Source organism: Coregonus clupeaformis, chromosome 13 (genome assembly GCF_020615455.1).
Source record: "Coregonus clupeaformis isolate EN_2021a chromosome 13, ASM2061545v1, whole genome shotgun sequence".
In the NCBI taxonomy this organism is placed as follows: domain Eukaryota; kingdom Metazoa; phylum Chordata; class Actinopteri; order Salmoniformes; family Salmonidae; genus Coregonus; species Coregonus clupeaformis.
Window position 1 is genome coordinate 43,673,958 of NC_059204.1, and position 14,533 is coordinate 43,688,490.

General features: G+C 43.8%; 2 protein-coding genes across 13 annotated transcripts; one reads left to right on the top strand and one right to left on the bottom strand.

The window, feature by feature from the left end:
* The first annotated feature begins 1,057 nt into the window (after positions 1 to 1,057).
* LOC121579535 (zinc finger protein 541) lies at positions 1,058 to 9,756 on the top strand. 10 transcript variants are annotated; one of them, XM_041894204.2, is made up of 16 exons: positions 1,058 to 1,324; positions 2,250 to 2,432; positions 2,595 to 2,808; positions 3,340 to 4,495; positions 4,589 to 4,635; positions 5,634 to 5,733; positions 5,893 to 6,024; positions 6,137 to 6,485; positions 6,579 to 6,633; positions 6,726 to 6,868; positions 7,453 to 7,556; positions 7,655 to 7,730; positions 7,913 to 8,001; positions 8,675 to 8,791; positions 9,055 to 9,209; positions 9,412 to 9,756. In XM_041894204.2, the coding sequence occupies exons 2-16, from the start codon at positions 2,252 to 2,254 to the stop codon at positions 9,596 to 9,598; spliced, it is 3,105 nt and encodes a 1,034-aa protein (XP_041750138.2). In that variant the 5' UTR covers positions 1,058 to 1,324; positions 2,250 to 2,251; the 3' UTR covers positions 9,599 to 9,756. The 10 variants fall into 10 exon arrangements, with proteins under 10 accessions (XP_041750138.2, XP_041750139.2, XP_041750141.2 ...); XM_041894205.2 differs by having other exon boundaries at positions 9,058 to 9,209; XM_041894207.2 differs by having other exon boundaries at positions 6,233 to 6,485.
* On the bottom strand, positions 9,704 to 14,528 carry LOC121579536 (zinc finger BED domain-containing protein 4). 3 transcript variants are annotated; one of them, XM_041894218.2, is made up of 3 exons: positions 14,281 to 14,528; positions 14,079 to 14,140; positions 9,704 to 13,620 (listed from the first exon to the last, which is right to left on the bottom strand). In XM_041894218.2, exon 3 carries the CDS (start codon positions 13,598 to 13,600, stop codon positions 11,141 to 11,143), a length of 2,460 nt encoding a protein of 819 aa, XP_041750152.2. In that variant the 5' UTR covers positions 13,601 to 13,620; positions 14,079 to 14,140; positions 14,281 to 14,528; the 3' UTR covers positions 9,704 to 11,140. The 3 variants fall into 3 exon arrangements, with proteins under 3 accessions (XP_041750152.2, XP_041750151.2, XP_041750150.2); XM_041894217.2 differs by lacking the exon at positions 14,079 to 14,140; XM_041894216.2 differs by having other exon boundaries at positions 14,079 to 14,528.
* Positions 14,529 to 14,533: the final 5 nt, after the last annotated feature.

Below are 14,533 nucleotides of genomic sequence, written 5' to 3' on the forward strand. Positions count from 1 at the left end.
TGTACTTTTAATTAGGACACTGCCACAACTGGAGGTCTGCTGGTCGGATTATTTTTATTTGCCCTGCACACGAAGAGACAACACACACTATGTTAGCCCTTGGTGCAGTCACAGCTCTCGGCACCTTGCTAGTTGAAGGTCAGGCAAAAGAGAACAATTAAAGGGTATGTAAGTACAGATAACCCGCGATGGACCAAACCAAAATATACAAAAATTTTACAATCAGGTATATTTACAATATAGATATTTAAAAAATGTTTGTACACCAAAAAATAACAGTAGCTATGCAGCTGTAATTAAATAAAGAAAACATTTTTGAATTATTATTATTAACTTATTAACATCCCCCTCTTGACCTGGCCTACTTGAACTGGTCCTTGTGTGCAATTTGGTGCATAATCTAGGGGAACAACATCACACTACTACATTGACATCCTCCAGCGTTTCAGCATTTTTGTCCTTCACCCCCCCATGATGGTGGAGTGTGTAGGCCTAGTCCTGTAGAACAAATAACAGTCCTTGAAGTGTTGGTGAGTCTCTTATTCTGCAGTAAAAGTATGCAAAACGTGTTTCCACTTCCTCTCAAAAAAAGTAGTGATTGCAAAGAAAGAGCTGGAAATTGTGAACAGAACAGTGATCTCAGATCTTATCATTTACGTCATTTAGCAGACGCTCTTATGCTGCCTCTGGGGCATACTCAGAGGGTGGAGAGGGTGTTGACTACAGCTGTTCAAGTGCAACTAACACAGACCAAATGTCAGTTGGGATCAGGTGGAGGATTGCAATTTTTTTACTAAAAAGGGGAATAAGGGCTTAGACATAAGAATGTACATCGCAGGACAAACATGGTACTGATATTGGCAGCCTTTATGCCAAACCAGAAGATTAATAGGAAAGCAAGTAGGCATATGGATTTCACCAGCCAGTCACGACAGTTAGTTTGGATGGGAATGGGATTTTAAAAATATATATCGAAATTAATCCATTCCATCCAGTGTAAGTAACATTGTAATATTGAATGAAAAATAAAATTAAACCATCTGGTGAACGTTCCAAGGCTGAGGGCTTGCTGTAGTGACAGTGCTGTGTCAGTTGAAAAAACGTATATTTGACCTGACTGTGATACCTCACCAATCATTGAACCTCACACCCACCCTGTCAGGCCTGGGTGAGACAGATCGTGGACAGACAGACAGCTAACCGTCGGCATCCGTTTTCCCTCTCAATTCTGATATTTGAAGTGTAGGCCTACAGTTTTTAGCAGTTACGTTAGCTACCTGCTATGGAAATTATCTCTGGATGACTTGAGTAGAATTTATAAGAGGTGAGTTCCTGCTAAACTATTAACTAGCTAGTTAGCTAAATTTGCTGATAACAGTCAGAGATCTTTCTAATTGGTGATATATACCTAGCTTTCTCATGACAGCACCACAAGTAACATTACTGTCTTTGACCACAACATCAACTTCTTCGCCTTGCATGCTAGCTAGCGCCGACCTTAGCTAAGATGGCTAGCTAGTTAACGGTTACTGTAGTAGCAGAGGAAATTCTGAGGTGATTCTATTTTAGTAGCTAGCTAAATTAGCTTACTACCAGGTGAATGAAGATCTTTCAGCCAACCAATCAGACAGCTAACGGTATGTCAAAGCAGATTTAAAAAGAAGTAGCTAAAACAACACAATTTGTTTAGCTAGCTAGCTAACGTTACTTGAGGCGAGTCATTCACATATTGGAACTACTGTACCAAGCAAGCAAATCTTTCTAGCTTTTAGCTAGCTAGCTAGCTAGCTCGGCTTATTGATTAACTTTACCCACTTGGAAAAAAGTGCTTGCATCAATGTTGTTTCCACGTCATTTCAACAAAAACAAAAAATAAGATGACGTTGAATCAACTTCAAAAACTGATTGGATTTACAAAAAGTCATCAAGGTAAGGGAATTTCGTATTTTTTCACCCAAACTGTTAACCTAAATGAAATGAAATTTCACTTTAACGTTAGTTGACATCTCAACCAAATGTAAATCAAAACTAGACGATGACGTCTGTGCCCAGTGGGTAGAGGCACAGACTGCTCTCAACTCCATGCTTTTGGGCTTAAGTTACTGTTTGTCCTTTACCCTACAAATGAACACATCTTAAATAATTAACTCTGTTCAATGACTGGTACCTTGTATTTTGTGTTAGACAACATGACTTTGTGGAACGTTAACGTTACTGTCACTGAAGGAATTAACTACATTTGGTTGCAGATATGGTGAAGCAACAGATGTTGAAGACTGATGAATGTACCAAGGGGTGTTTGCCCCCTCTTTCTAGCAGTGAAGACTTCACTATTGATGATGTTGATGTCCTCAACCCACCACTGCCCTCCTCGCACCCATTTCACCCAGAGCCTTGGATGCGATGTGAGCCAAATAGAAACATGGAGAGTGGTGAGTAGTTGTTGTAGCAGAATATAGCCTAATCAATTTGTTGTCTGAAGGAGCAGTAATGAATTGAAGAACGATAATGCCATCCCTGTTTGTGTTAGTTTTATGTTTGAGTATTAGCTAGGTGTGCTTAGCTATATTCCTTTTTCTGCAATATCACTTCAGAAAACTCCTCTAGTCCTGTCATCGTGGGAGAGAGCCCTCTGTTGGAGCCATTTTCATTGACAGTACCTATCAGGTCTTCACCTTATGAGTGTACACTCTGCCATAAGATGTTTGGAACAGCCAACACACTCAACAAACATCTACAGACCCACCAACAGGAAAGACCACATGTTTGCCCCATCTGCCAACAAGCATTTAAACGTCATGATCACCTGTGAGTCATATCCCCTCGCTCTAGAAGCGATAATTCTGTATTAACAAGTACACTGAGTGTACAAAACATTAGGAGCACCTTTTGCCCTCAGAACAGCCTCAATTCGTCAGGGCATGGACTCTACAAGGTGTTGAAAGTGTTCCACAGGGATGCTGGCCCATGTTGACTCCAATGCTTCCCACTGTTGTGTCAAGTTTACTTGATGTCCTTTGGGTGGTGGAGCGTTCTTGATACACACGGGAAACTGTTGAGCGTCTAAAACCCAGCAGCATTGCAGTTCTTTACACACACCGGTGCGCCTGGCACAAATCGGTGCGCCTGGCACCTACTACCATACCCCGTTAAAAGGCACTTAAATATTTACTTGCCCATTCACCCTCTGAATGGCACACATACACAATCCATGTCTCAATTGTCTCAAGGCTTAAAAATCCAGTTTTGTACACTCAGTGTATCTATTGTATTTTTTTTTTTATACAGTCATTTGACATTTCAATACCCTGATGAAAACGATAACATCTCTTTCTACAGCAATGGCCACATGTTGACCCATCAGAAACGCAAGCAGTTCCGATGTGCTGAACCTGGGTGCCAGAAGAGCTTTTGTGATTCTCACTCCCTGAAGCGCCACTATATCTCTCAGCATGGTCTCCCTTTCATCCCTCCCATGTCCCAAAGCCCCCCTCATCTAACCCACCCAGCCCACTCTGCTGCTACCAAGTGGGAGTCTGTGGATAGTGCTGCATATTTGGCGGGTTCAACAGCTCACTCTAATTACCACCCCATGTTCCTGACCCAACCCAAACCTACATTAGACACTCAACAGAAGGTTGCTGATTACTCTGGCTTTTTCAGCTTCAACGGTTACAAAGGATTTGCTCCTCCAAGTGGCCTACAACTGAACAACTACTCAGAGCAGAACATCTCTCAGTCAATGCCTATCTTAGTCCTGGACACGTGGATGCAGCGGTCTGACAAAAGTCCCAGGTGCCCAGGTGAATTACATCCACCCCAGTGGGCCCCTGAGCCTAGTAACATCAGCACTGCTACGATACCATCACTACCTCCTGGAGTGGATGGCCCAAGTCCTCATGGATGGGAGAGTGTAGATGACTTCCCTGTGTCTGACCTCCAAGTGCTTGAAGAAATGTTGTCCTCTCATCCCTGTAGTGAGGTTGGTAACGGGGAGTGTTTATTGAAGCCAGCGTCCCCAGAGAAGAGCTACTCTCCGTCCAAGCAGGAGCAGTCGACTTATGGCCAGATGAACTCGGAAGGGAAACCCCAAGTTAACACTCAGCTTCATTCTTTTGAACCAACAGCAAGCTCCGATTCCAGTGTAACATCTACATCGTTTCCCAACACTGTTTTCATCCACTCAAGCTCAAGTCTTCCAAACAAGCCCAACCCAGTCCCACCTATCCCACCACCACCAGCCATTGTCCTACCCTGCCTCTACAGTGTGCTGAAGTCAGATACTTGTAATACAAAGACCGACAGTAAGCGGAAGAGAGAGAGGAGGAAGAAGATGAGGGCTGTAGATCTTCCCGCTCCACCTCTATCCATACCTCGCCCCACCTCTCTCCTGGCTCCCCGACGTCCCCGCCCTCGACCACACTACCTAGTCTCCCCAAGCCAGGTGGCTATGGCCTCTTTCAGCTCAGACAGCAACCCTTGTCAGACCTTCCAGGTACGTGCACTACTAGCGGTGATCAACAATTTAACACATACCAGTTTGTTTATCAATACTGTATTTATAATATTTCTATATTCCTCTGTACAGGGAAGAACTATCAGTGTGCCAGGAGAGGGACAAGAGTGTAGTGACAGGTAAGTCAACTTGTAACAGTTACATTTGATGAATAGAAATAGGGAGCTTTACAAAAAAACAATTACACTGAACAAAAATATAAACACAACATGTAAAGTGCTGGTCCCATGTTTCATGAGCTGAAATAAAAGATCCTAGACATTTTTCATACGCACAAAAAGCTTATTTTTCTTACATTTTGGCCACAAATTTGTTTACATCCCTGTTAGTGAGCGTTTCTCCTTTGCCAAGATAATCCATCCACCTGACAGGTGTGGCATATTAAGAAGCTGATTAAACAGCATGATCATTACACAGGTGCACCTTGTGCTGGGGACAATAAAAGGCATGCTGACTGCAGGAATGTCCACCAGAGCTGTTGGCAGAGAACTGAATGTTTAATTTCTCTACCATAAGCCGCCTCCAACGTCGTTTTAGAGAATTTGGCAGTACGTCCAACCGGCCTCACAACAGCAGACCACATGTATGGCGTTGTGTGGGCGAGCGGTTTGCTGATGTCAACGTTGTGAACAGAGTGCCCCATGGTGGCGGTGGGGTTATGGTATGGGCAGTAGCTCAGCTGGTAGAGCACGGCGCTTGTAACGCCAAGGTAGTGGGTTCGATCCCCGGGACCACCCATACACAAAAATGTATGCACGCACGACTGTAAGTCGCTTTGGATAAAAGCGTCTGCTAAATGGCATATTATTATTATTATTATATAAACTACAGACAACAAACACAATTGCAATTTATTTATGGCAATTTGAATGCACAAAAATACCGTGACGAGATCCTGAGGCCCATTTAAAAAAAATATGTATCTGTGAACAACAGATGCATATCTGTATTCCCAGTCATGTGAAATCCATAGATTAGGGCCTAATTAATTTATTTCAATTGACTGATTTCCTCATATGAACTGTAACTCAGTAAAATCAATGAAATTGTTGCATGTTGTGTTTATATTTTTGATCAGTAGAGATTGGCCTCTTAACTGCTGGTCTTCTTCCCATAGGATATTACCTAGCTCTCACCAGACAGAACACAGCAACAAGGCCAAGTCCTCAAGTGGACCATATGCACCCTGTATTAAAATGGAACCTTACTCTCCAGAGGTAACAGCTTCCTTAGCCGTATAGTTATTTGCATGATGATATTATTAAACATTAGTAATCTTTGGGTGCTTTTTTTATTACATGTCCAGATGTCAAGTAAGAACAAACTTTTGTCATTACAGCCTGTATGTCTATTTGTGCTTATGATGTTTCCTGCAGCCTGGAGAGAGAGGACCACAGACTCTGAGGTCGCCATCTAGAACAGAACACATGCCTCTGTCTCCTTTGGTCATACCTGTTTCAGTTCCAGTCTCTGTGGAGACTGACCCTGACAGTCCTTCGTCACTCAATGTAAGTATAGGAAAAAATAGATTACAACGGTCAGTGCCTTCTTAAATCATTACTGCCGAGCAATATGAACAATTATAACTTGATAACCCCCCTGTTGTTGGTTGTGTGGCAGGCGGAGAACCCTCAGAATGGTTCAGGGAGGTCAAAGAGGAGCCGGCGTCTTGACTTCATGAAGACTCTGATCATCCCTCCTCCCATGCTCCCACAGCCATCCCAACGGAGGCTCCTAGGAGAGGAGGGTGGGGGTGCTCCCTGGTGTCGTGCAGCAGGCGGCTACCCCAGTCAGCTACGCTCCCCCATGTACCTGGCAGACCACCTGCTCAACCCCAGCTTCCAGCCTCCTCCCTACACACCCCCACCCATGCTGAGCCCCCTACGCCCAGGGACCGGCCTGTACTTCAGCACACTGCCTTGGCTTCACCCCGGTCCTCCCCCTCCCAGCAGCTACACCGCCTCTTTGGGTTTGTTTCACATTAGGAAGTATCTTCCCAGGTTCAGAGTTTTGCCACTGAAATACATGAAGAACTTTGTGTTTTATGGCTTCTGCTTTTCAGATGGAGCTGATGGAATCTCCTTGATGATGGACGACACAGTGGTCAACATAGAGCCGTACGTTTCTCTTGGAAGTGTGTTCAGCCAACGCTTTAGTGTTACAATCCTTGAGAGTCAGTCTATTAATAAGGAGCCTGTGTGATTTCCAGGAGAATCAACGTGGGCCAACGTTTCCAGGCTGAGATCCCACCCATACGTAACCTGCTTCTAATGTTATATGATGAGCACCCTGCCCAGCTTGTCTGGGCTCCATGGGGAGACATATCCAGCAACATGGAAACACAAAGAGGGGGTATGTTTCTCTTTTTCACACACACACACACACACACGGTTGTTCGATATATTGGTATGAGCTACTGTATTGCTAGTACAACTGATACTAGGTTGAAGATATGTAGGTTAGGACAACGTAATAACCATGCGGAAGCGTTCGAAAATAGACAAATTCATGGGACCAGCACCATTGCTGATTCTACAGGATTAGCATTGAAAACATGACCCGCAGTCGGGGAATCAAGTAATAAAGTTGCTGTAGATCATTTTTAAAACGTTGAAATTAATAAATTGACAGTAAAACAGTTATGCTATGTGTTTGCTGAGTAGTTAGTTGAAATTCACGACGGTTTTTTTCTCACTTTGATGGCGAAATTTCTGTTCTGCTAAAATTAACTTCCAGTAATTTTAGCTCGCATTCCTGGTCCCATTGTTTAAAATTCTTCCGCTTTTATGCAAAGAGTTATGGGATGTTAGAATCCTCTTGTCCTAACTTGGGTATCTTCAACCTAGACCTGATATCGACATGATCAGTTAACAGAAAGAGTTACCACTGAAATGTGAGAGAGGTTGACTTGCTTGTCTGCTTGACTGTGTTTCCAGTGACTGAACTGATGGACTTGTGCTGTTCCAGCATACTGCCAGGAGGGGGCACCAACACAGAGCTGGCCCTCCACTGTCTGCATGAGGTGCAGGGAGACATTCTGGTGAGCAGTACAACAGTATGGTACCTAAGCTCAGCTCAAATTGAAGACAATGTTGATTCAGGACAACCAATGGTATACATTGTGTGTTGTATCCCTAGGCTGCACTGGATTTACTGTTAGTCAGGGGAGACTTCCGTTCCTCAACACACCCTTTGAGTGACTATCACTACCCAGGTACCCAATTTGATACTCTGAAAAGTGGAATGAAGATAAATGAGTTATGAATATTGATGCACATTTCAAGACTATTCAGTTATGTTCTTTGATGTTTACATGTTTAGTTCAAGCCATGCTGTACATGCTACTAATACTTTCATTTATTGTCATAAAACTGTCATAAAACCTATGGCTGACAGGGTCAGATGATTGGAGTCCTCAAGAGAAGAAACTATTTCGTAAAGCGCTGCTCACCCATGAGAAGGACTTCCAGCTTATTCACAGTGTGGTAAGAGAATCATAATATTGAAATGGCCAAATATACTGACTGTACAAAACATTAAGAACACCTTCCTAATATTGAGTTGCAACCCCCTTTTTGCCCTCAGAACAGCCTCAATTCATTGAGGCATGGACTCTACAAGGTGTCGAAAGCGTTCCACAGGGATGCTGGCCCATGTTGACTCCAGTGCTTCCCACAGTTGTGTCAAGTTGGCTGGATGTTCTTTGGGTGTTGGACCATTCTTGATACACATGGGGAAACTGTTGAGCGTGAAAAACCCAGCAGCGTTGCAGTTCTTGACACAAACCGGTGCGCCTGGCACCTACTACCATACGCCCGTTCAAAGGCACTTCAATATTTACTTGCCCATTCGCCCTCTGAATGGCACACATACACAATCCATGTCTCAATTGTGTCAAGGCTTAAAAATCCTTCTTTAACTTGTCTCCTCCCCTTCATCTACACTGATTTGAAGTGGATTTAACAGGTGACATCAATAATGGATCATAGCTTTCACCTGGATTCACCTGGTCAGTCTATGTCATGGAAAGAGCAGGTGTTCATAATGTTTTATACACTCAGTGTATACTTGTAATGTCGTGCTGCAACTGGACAGGGTATAGACAGAGAAGGATAACTGAAGAAATTGCATTGACTTGACAGTTGTCTCACACTGAAGTTACAGACTAAGTCCGTCTCCCAGTGTGTGGAGTACTACTATGCCATGAAGAAGCTCAAGAAATTCAAGCAACGCAGCCGAGGATCAGACAAAAAGGAAGCAGTTGGTGAAGAGCCTGTGAGTGTAGTGTAGTATGGTATAGTATAGTATAGTATTGGAAAATATGTATCAAACCTCCTATATAGTACAAACAGTTTACAGAAACAGATTTACAGATTTACTTACTATGTATAGTGTAGTATAGTATAGTATTGGAAAATATGTATCAAACCTCCTATACAGTACAAACAGTTTTAGGTGTACAGAAACAGATTTACTTACCATGTCAAACAAGTCACCCAATATTTTCCAATGAAATAATTTCCACTACCTGTATACAGCAGATGGAGTCACCTGGCTGTTATGAGGACAACCATGTGGGACGGAGAGGGCCCAGGAGGACACTTACTAAACCAGGGAACAGGACTAAAGGGGTACAGGAGGAGCAGACTACCACAGGAGGTGCTTTGGAGTACATCTGTCGAGAGTGTGGGCGGTCAGTGGAACTTCGCTAAAACAATGCCAGGGACACATCACAATGATATTGCATAACATTGCTGTCTTGTTGAGCATGCCCTTGGTTAATTAAGCCAGGATGACTTGTTGACCCCCCTCTCTATTTTTGAGCACCTTTGAGCTTAATGTTCTCACATCATCATACTGACATGCATCATTCTGTCCCGCTACATGTCCTCCAGGGTATTTGACAAGGTGAAGAGTCGTAGTGCTCATATGAAGACCCACCGGCAGCAGGAGAGGGAGTGGCTGACCAAGTATGTCTGTCCTATGGGCTGCCCTGCAGACAACCCTCATGAAGGAGATCCAGGTCAGGACTCTGACAAGGTGCCTTTACTCTACTGTACCAGAGGGATCCTCTATAAATAAATAAATAATATAATATAATAGTTGTGAGCACAGGACTGTTTCAGTTACTGACAAGTCAAGTGTAAGTCGAACTCTTACACATGACCGAAATTCACTCGCAATGAATTCATATTGGCAGGTATTTATTGAAAATCACTTCTAAATAATGTTTAACTAAAGAAAGCAACAACAACAATTGACTTATTTTTTTCTTTCCAAAAAACACACCCTACGATAAGGTTTAGAACTTAATGTGATGTTGCATTGATGTTCCTTTGTCATTCTCTGCTGTTGGACAACTGGTTCCGTTATCGTTGGTTCACATTGTCCCAAAGTTTCTAAACCACATGCTCTTTTTAAGCAACCTGAAATCCTTGCTAAAATGTCCTGTAGATTTAATTACATTTGTATCCATATGAAATCCAAAGTTTGCTTGGTATGCTCAATTGAATAATCCATTGTAAGATAATTACGTTATTAGTAGTTATTACTCTTTGTTTACAACTACAATACATTGACAATTGGTCATAAAAAATGCATATGAATCAGGGTTAGATCCTGGGCAGCTGAGAACAGAGAATGCATTTACTGAACTGTGGCCCGCTCCTCACAAACTGTTTTGGCCTGAGTTTAACACTTCTGGATTGGATCTTGGGTTATTTATGTTATTTAAGTTAAAAGTCTTGATGAACAATCTATTAGTTCAGGAAGAGTACTGTCCTTTACCTGAGTGGCATGTCCTCTATGTGAGAGTGTTGATGAAAGTTAACCTTGTTGTCTCACTCAGGTGTTGTTTTAAAATAAATGTGTTTGTCTGAACAATGTTGTTTTCAACCATTCCTTTAATACAACAGTTCTTCACAGTTAGTGTTTGAGACATTTCTCATTTCTGAATCGACATCATGCTGCAATTACTGTACAAGCTTCTCAGTTGAACCAGTGTTTTGACTTTATGCAAACCAAGGATAACATGCATTTTTGTTGTCATTCAGCTAGTGACCATACATCTACAACTTCTCACACCTTTACATATAGGCTACATCTTTTTTGGTATGGTACATTTTGAAAGCGCTTTACAACGATTTATGATGTAAATCCCAACTCAAATGTAGATATGTAGGGCGGACACTATTTTACATGTAATTACAGACGCCACACAAGTGTGGCTTTGAGCTGCATTATTTGTTTGCCTTGTCGTTGATTTTTCAACTCTTCACCTAGACGAGTTGAAGTCAGATAAATCTTAGGCATGAATGGATGGATCTTTTCTCACAGGCCTATGTTTTGTGCATATGCACAACATTGTTCTTACTTTATAAAGTAAGGTATATAGACTGATCACAAGTTCACAACTTCTCCCCTCCCACCAAAGTCTTGCTCTCATAGGACACTAAAGACTGATACAGAGTTTGCTTGGCTCCATTCCTGTCACTGCCCCTCTCTTCATGCCTCGTAGACCCGCCCATCAGTTTCTCCACATAGTCACTGTTCTGGTGAAGGAATAGAATATGATCCAAATGCTGTGGCCCCAGAATGGCCCTGCGTTGAGCAACAGTAGTCTCTCTAGGAGCAAAAGCTCTGTCTGCAGGCACAGCAGTAGCAGGGATAGCCAGAAATGTACGGGCAAGTCTGGCCACGGCAGGGAAGCGATGCTCCTTTAGAGCGCCACCAGTGCAGAGGTGACAGGCTGCGTTTGCACAGTGGCTCTGCGATGTAGTTCTCCAGCTGTTGGTGTATCTCAGGCATTCGCTCAGTGGGATCCTCTCCTAGCAGTATGTCGTACATGCTTTTGGGCACAGGGCTCACTTGCCTATAAACAGGGGGCTGCAGGTCTTCTTTTAACAGGCTAGACAGTCCTGCTACTCTCCTAGGACCATTTCCAGCACTGCAGTGCGAGCCTTCACCCAGTCCCTCTCCACTGACGTGTGACGGGGCAGTCTGGGACAGCCCCTTTAACTGTTGCTGCAGCACAATAATGTCCCCCTCTTCATTTGATTCACAGGACACAGGTGAATCCAGAGGAGCGATGGTTGACTGTGAGTTATCCAATCCCTTATTCCTCACTTCCTTTTCCCTTTCCTCTTCGCAATCCGCATCATTACCTCCTTTGTCACGCTGTCTGCTCATTTCCTCCACCTCTGTTTGTGCTTGAGCAGATAATAGCTCCTTGACCTTGTCGTGCAGCTTACTACGTGCATGTGGGCTGAGGAAGCGCAGCTCCTTAAACCTCGGATCCAGGAATGAGGAGAGGACGGCAGGGCTGTCCAGTAAGGCCTCATCTTCACCCAGTCTCCACTGTCGCTCCATCCCTGACCGCACTGTCTCCATGACTCCTCGAGCCACAGGGCAGCTGGTCTCTGCGATATGTTGCTCTAGGACACGAGATACGCCATGCAGGCACGGCATAAGGGCGGAGATGGACAAATTGATGTCCTCACTCAAAAAGGAGGCAGCGATGCGCACGGTCTTAAGCACTGGCACCAGCTCCTGGAGGAGGCGCCACTGGTGGTCTGCTAAATTTGGAGCAGCTTTCTGCTCCTCTAGAACTGAGCTCACTACCCACTTCAGCTCTAGCAGACTCTCACACATGTCGATAGCAGTTGCCCAGCGCCCTGGGTCATCCAGCACCAGACAAGCACCTGCCTTATTCGCAGCCTCTGCCTTGTGGATAAGGGCAGCGGCAGCAGGTGCGTCATGCTGGAAATGTGAGATAATCCTGCGGGCCTCAGCAAGAGCCTGTCTGACAGGTTCCATCCATAGTCCTTCCTGGATGCAGAGTTTGAGGGCTTCCCCTGCACAGTGTAATGCTACCCAGCCCTCTGGGAGATCCTGAAGTGATTGGCCTGGTCCAGCAATACGATTTTCTTTTTCTTTCGGAAGTCCCATATTCTCAGTCTCTCTGGCCTCTGAGATCCTGGGAGTATCATGCACAACACAGAAAACAGAGCTCTGGGGAAGATGGAATTCAGAGATAACTGCCTTCAGGGTGTCCCCAAATTGAATGAGCCCTCTTTCACAAGTATCCTCTCTGATATTGGGCATGGGACAGGTCTGAAGCACACAACGGGCCAAGCGCCAGTCTTTGTCAACAAAATGTGCACTTACAGTGACGAAGAGCCGGCCGCCTGCTCCCACCGCACAACCTGCTACTGACTGCCAGTATTCAGTGCAAAGTGTTATGCAACGTGGAGCAAGGCCAGACTGAAGATACTGCTGCAGGTGCCGTTTCAGAACATCATAGTGATGCCAAAGAAGGCTGCCAAGCTGAGAGGGAGAGGGCACTGGGTACTGTGGTTCTAAGCAGCTCAACAGAAGACGAAATCCCCTCTCCTCCACCACAGACAGTGGCTGCAAGTCCCTGTACACCATTTCCAATATTAGGTCAGTCAGGACCCCAGTACGCTTGTCATTGGATTCTTTGACATCAGTGCCACTACGGTAGGTATCACCAAAGTTGTTGTTCTCACTGTATAGTAATCCAGTATTTGAGTTTGACGGTTCCAAATCTTGGCTGGAGACAGGGTTTGCATTGGTACCGCCTCCTACATCTGGGGGAGGAGCACATGTGATTCGTGCACGTTTGGCCGTCCCTTGTTCAGGAGATAAGTCAGCATCCTGCTGTTCCTCTTTTACAACTATGTGCAAATCCGTCTGGAACATGCATGTGTTGGCTGTAGCAGATGTAGTAGAGATGTTGCAGGGGAATCCGGGCTGGGCCATCGGCTGGATTGATGTAGCTGGAATCGGGGCCCCGGCCACTGCTGTGTTATCAAGTACAGGTGGCGCGTTGTCGCGTATATTATGTTTGCGGACGAGGTGCTCCCTCATTGTTGTAGTGCTGTTGTGAAAAGACAACTGCCTCTTGCATATATTACACTCTACATACATCTCATTAAGCTGGATGTAGTAATTCCAAACTGTGGACTTGCGCCTATCCAAAACCAATCCTGTTGCTCCCCGATCCCCCCTTCTCCTCAAATTTGGGGCCAGACTGCTGGTCAGGGTGTACCCTCGGAAATCCATGTTAGAGTTGTCGGAGATAACTAGAATGGAAGATAAAATAAATAAATAATCAGTGTTAGGTCAAATTGTGTTTTGTTACATAGCTTCCAAATATTAAGATGTACAAATAATTACCATATAACTACCTCAGTAGCCTACTACACAGTAATAACAACAACTCATTAAAAAGGGCACAGCAAACATGCACTAATTGTAGGATGATGATACACCATCATATTTGGCATGCATTGAGATTTTCCTTTCTATATATATCAAAACAGAATAATGATCTCAATATGTACTCCTGACTGAAATATTTTCACCGCCAAGAAGTTTGAGGTTCCTAAACTCCTGAGCTGTCTCTCAATTCAGACTAGGGACCGTTGATCACCTGAGATTAACAATTATGACCAACTAGCTAGTAATTATCTCGAGTCCAGAACAATTTGAATATGAAAAATAAAACATTCACACAAATATAAGAACCCCAGCTGAATACCTTCATAAAATTACGGCGCCTGTGGTTTCAAAATAAGGACATCTCTATCAACAGCTGGTGATCTTTGAACAGGAAAGGATAAAATACTTTGGGTTATAGTCAATCGTTCATGCGCTCCAGATGCGCTCTGAAAAACGAGAAACCCTCAAATAACCAAATACAATTTTGCCCAAATGAACGCATATATGATATCCTAAAATACCTGTGTTTTTTTCCGCAAATGGTATTGCAAGCTTATATTGCTGTGATGGTAGGAGAAGCTTTGTTCACAATGGAAACAGTAAACTATGCTCTTTTTTAGCATCCAATTTAAAGCCAAACCGTCTATGTAAACTTCATTTGAGTGGTTGATAGTCCTCCATTGTTTGTAGTAATATTTCGGTGATACGCGCAATGATACAAATGTATCCAAAATGATTCTTGCTACAACAATGTATCACAGCAGGAGCGTATTC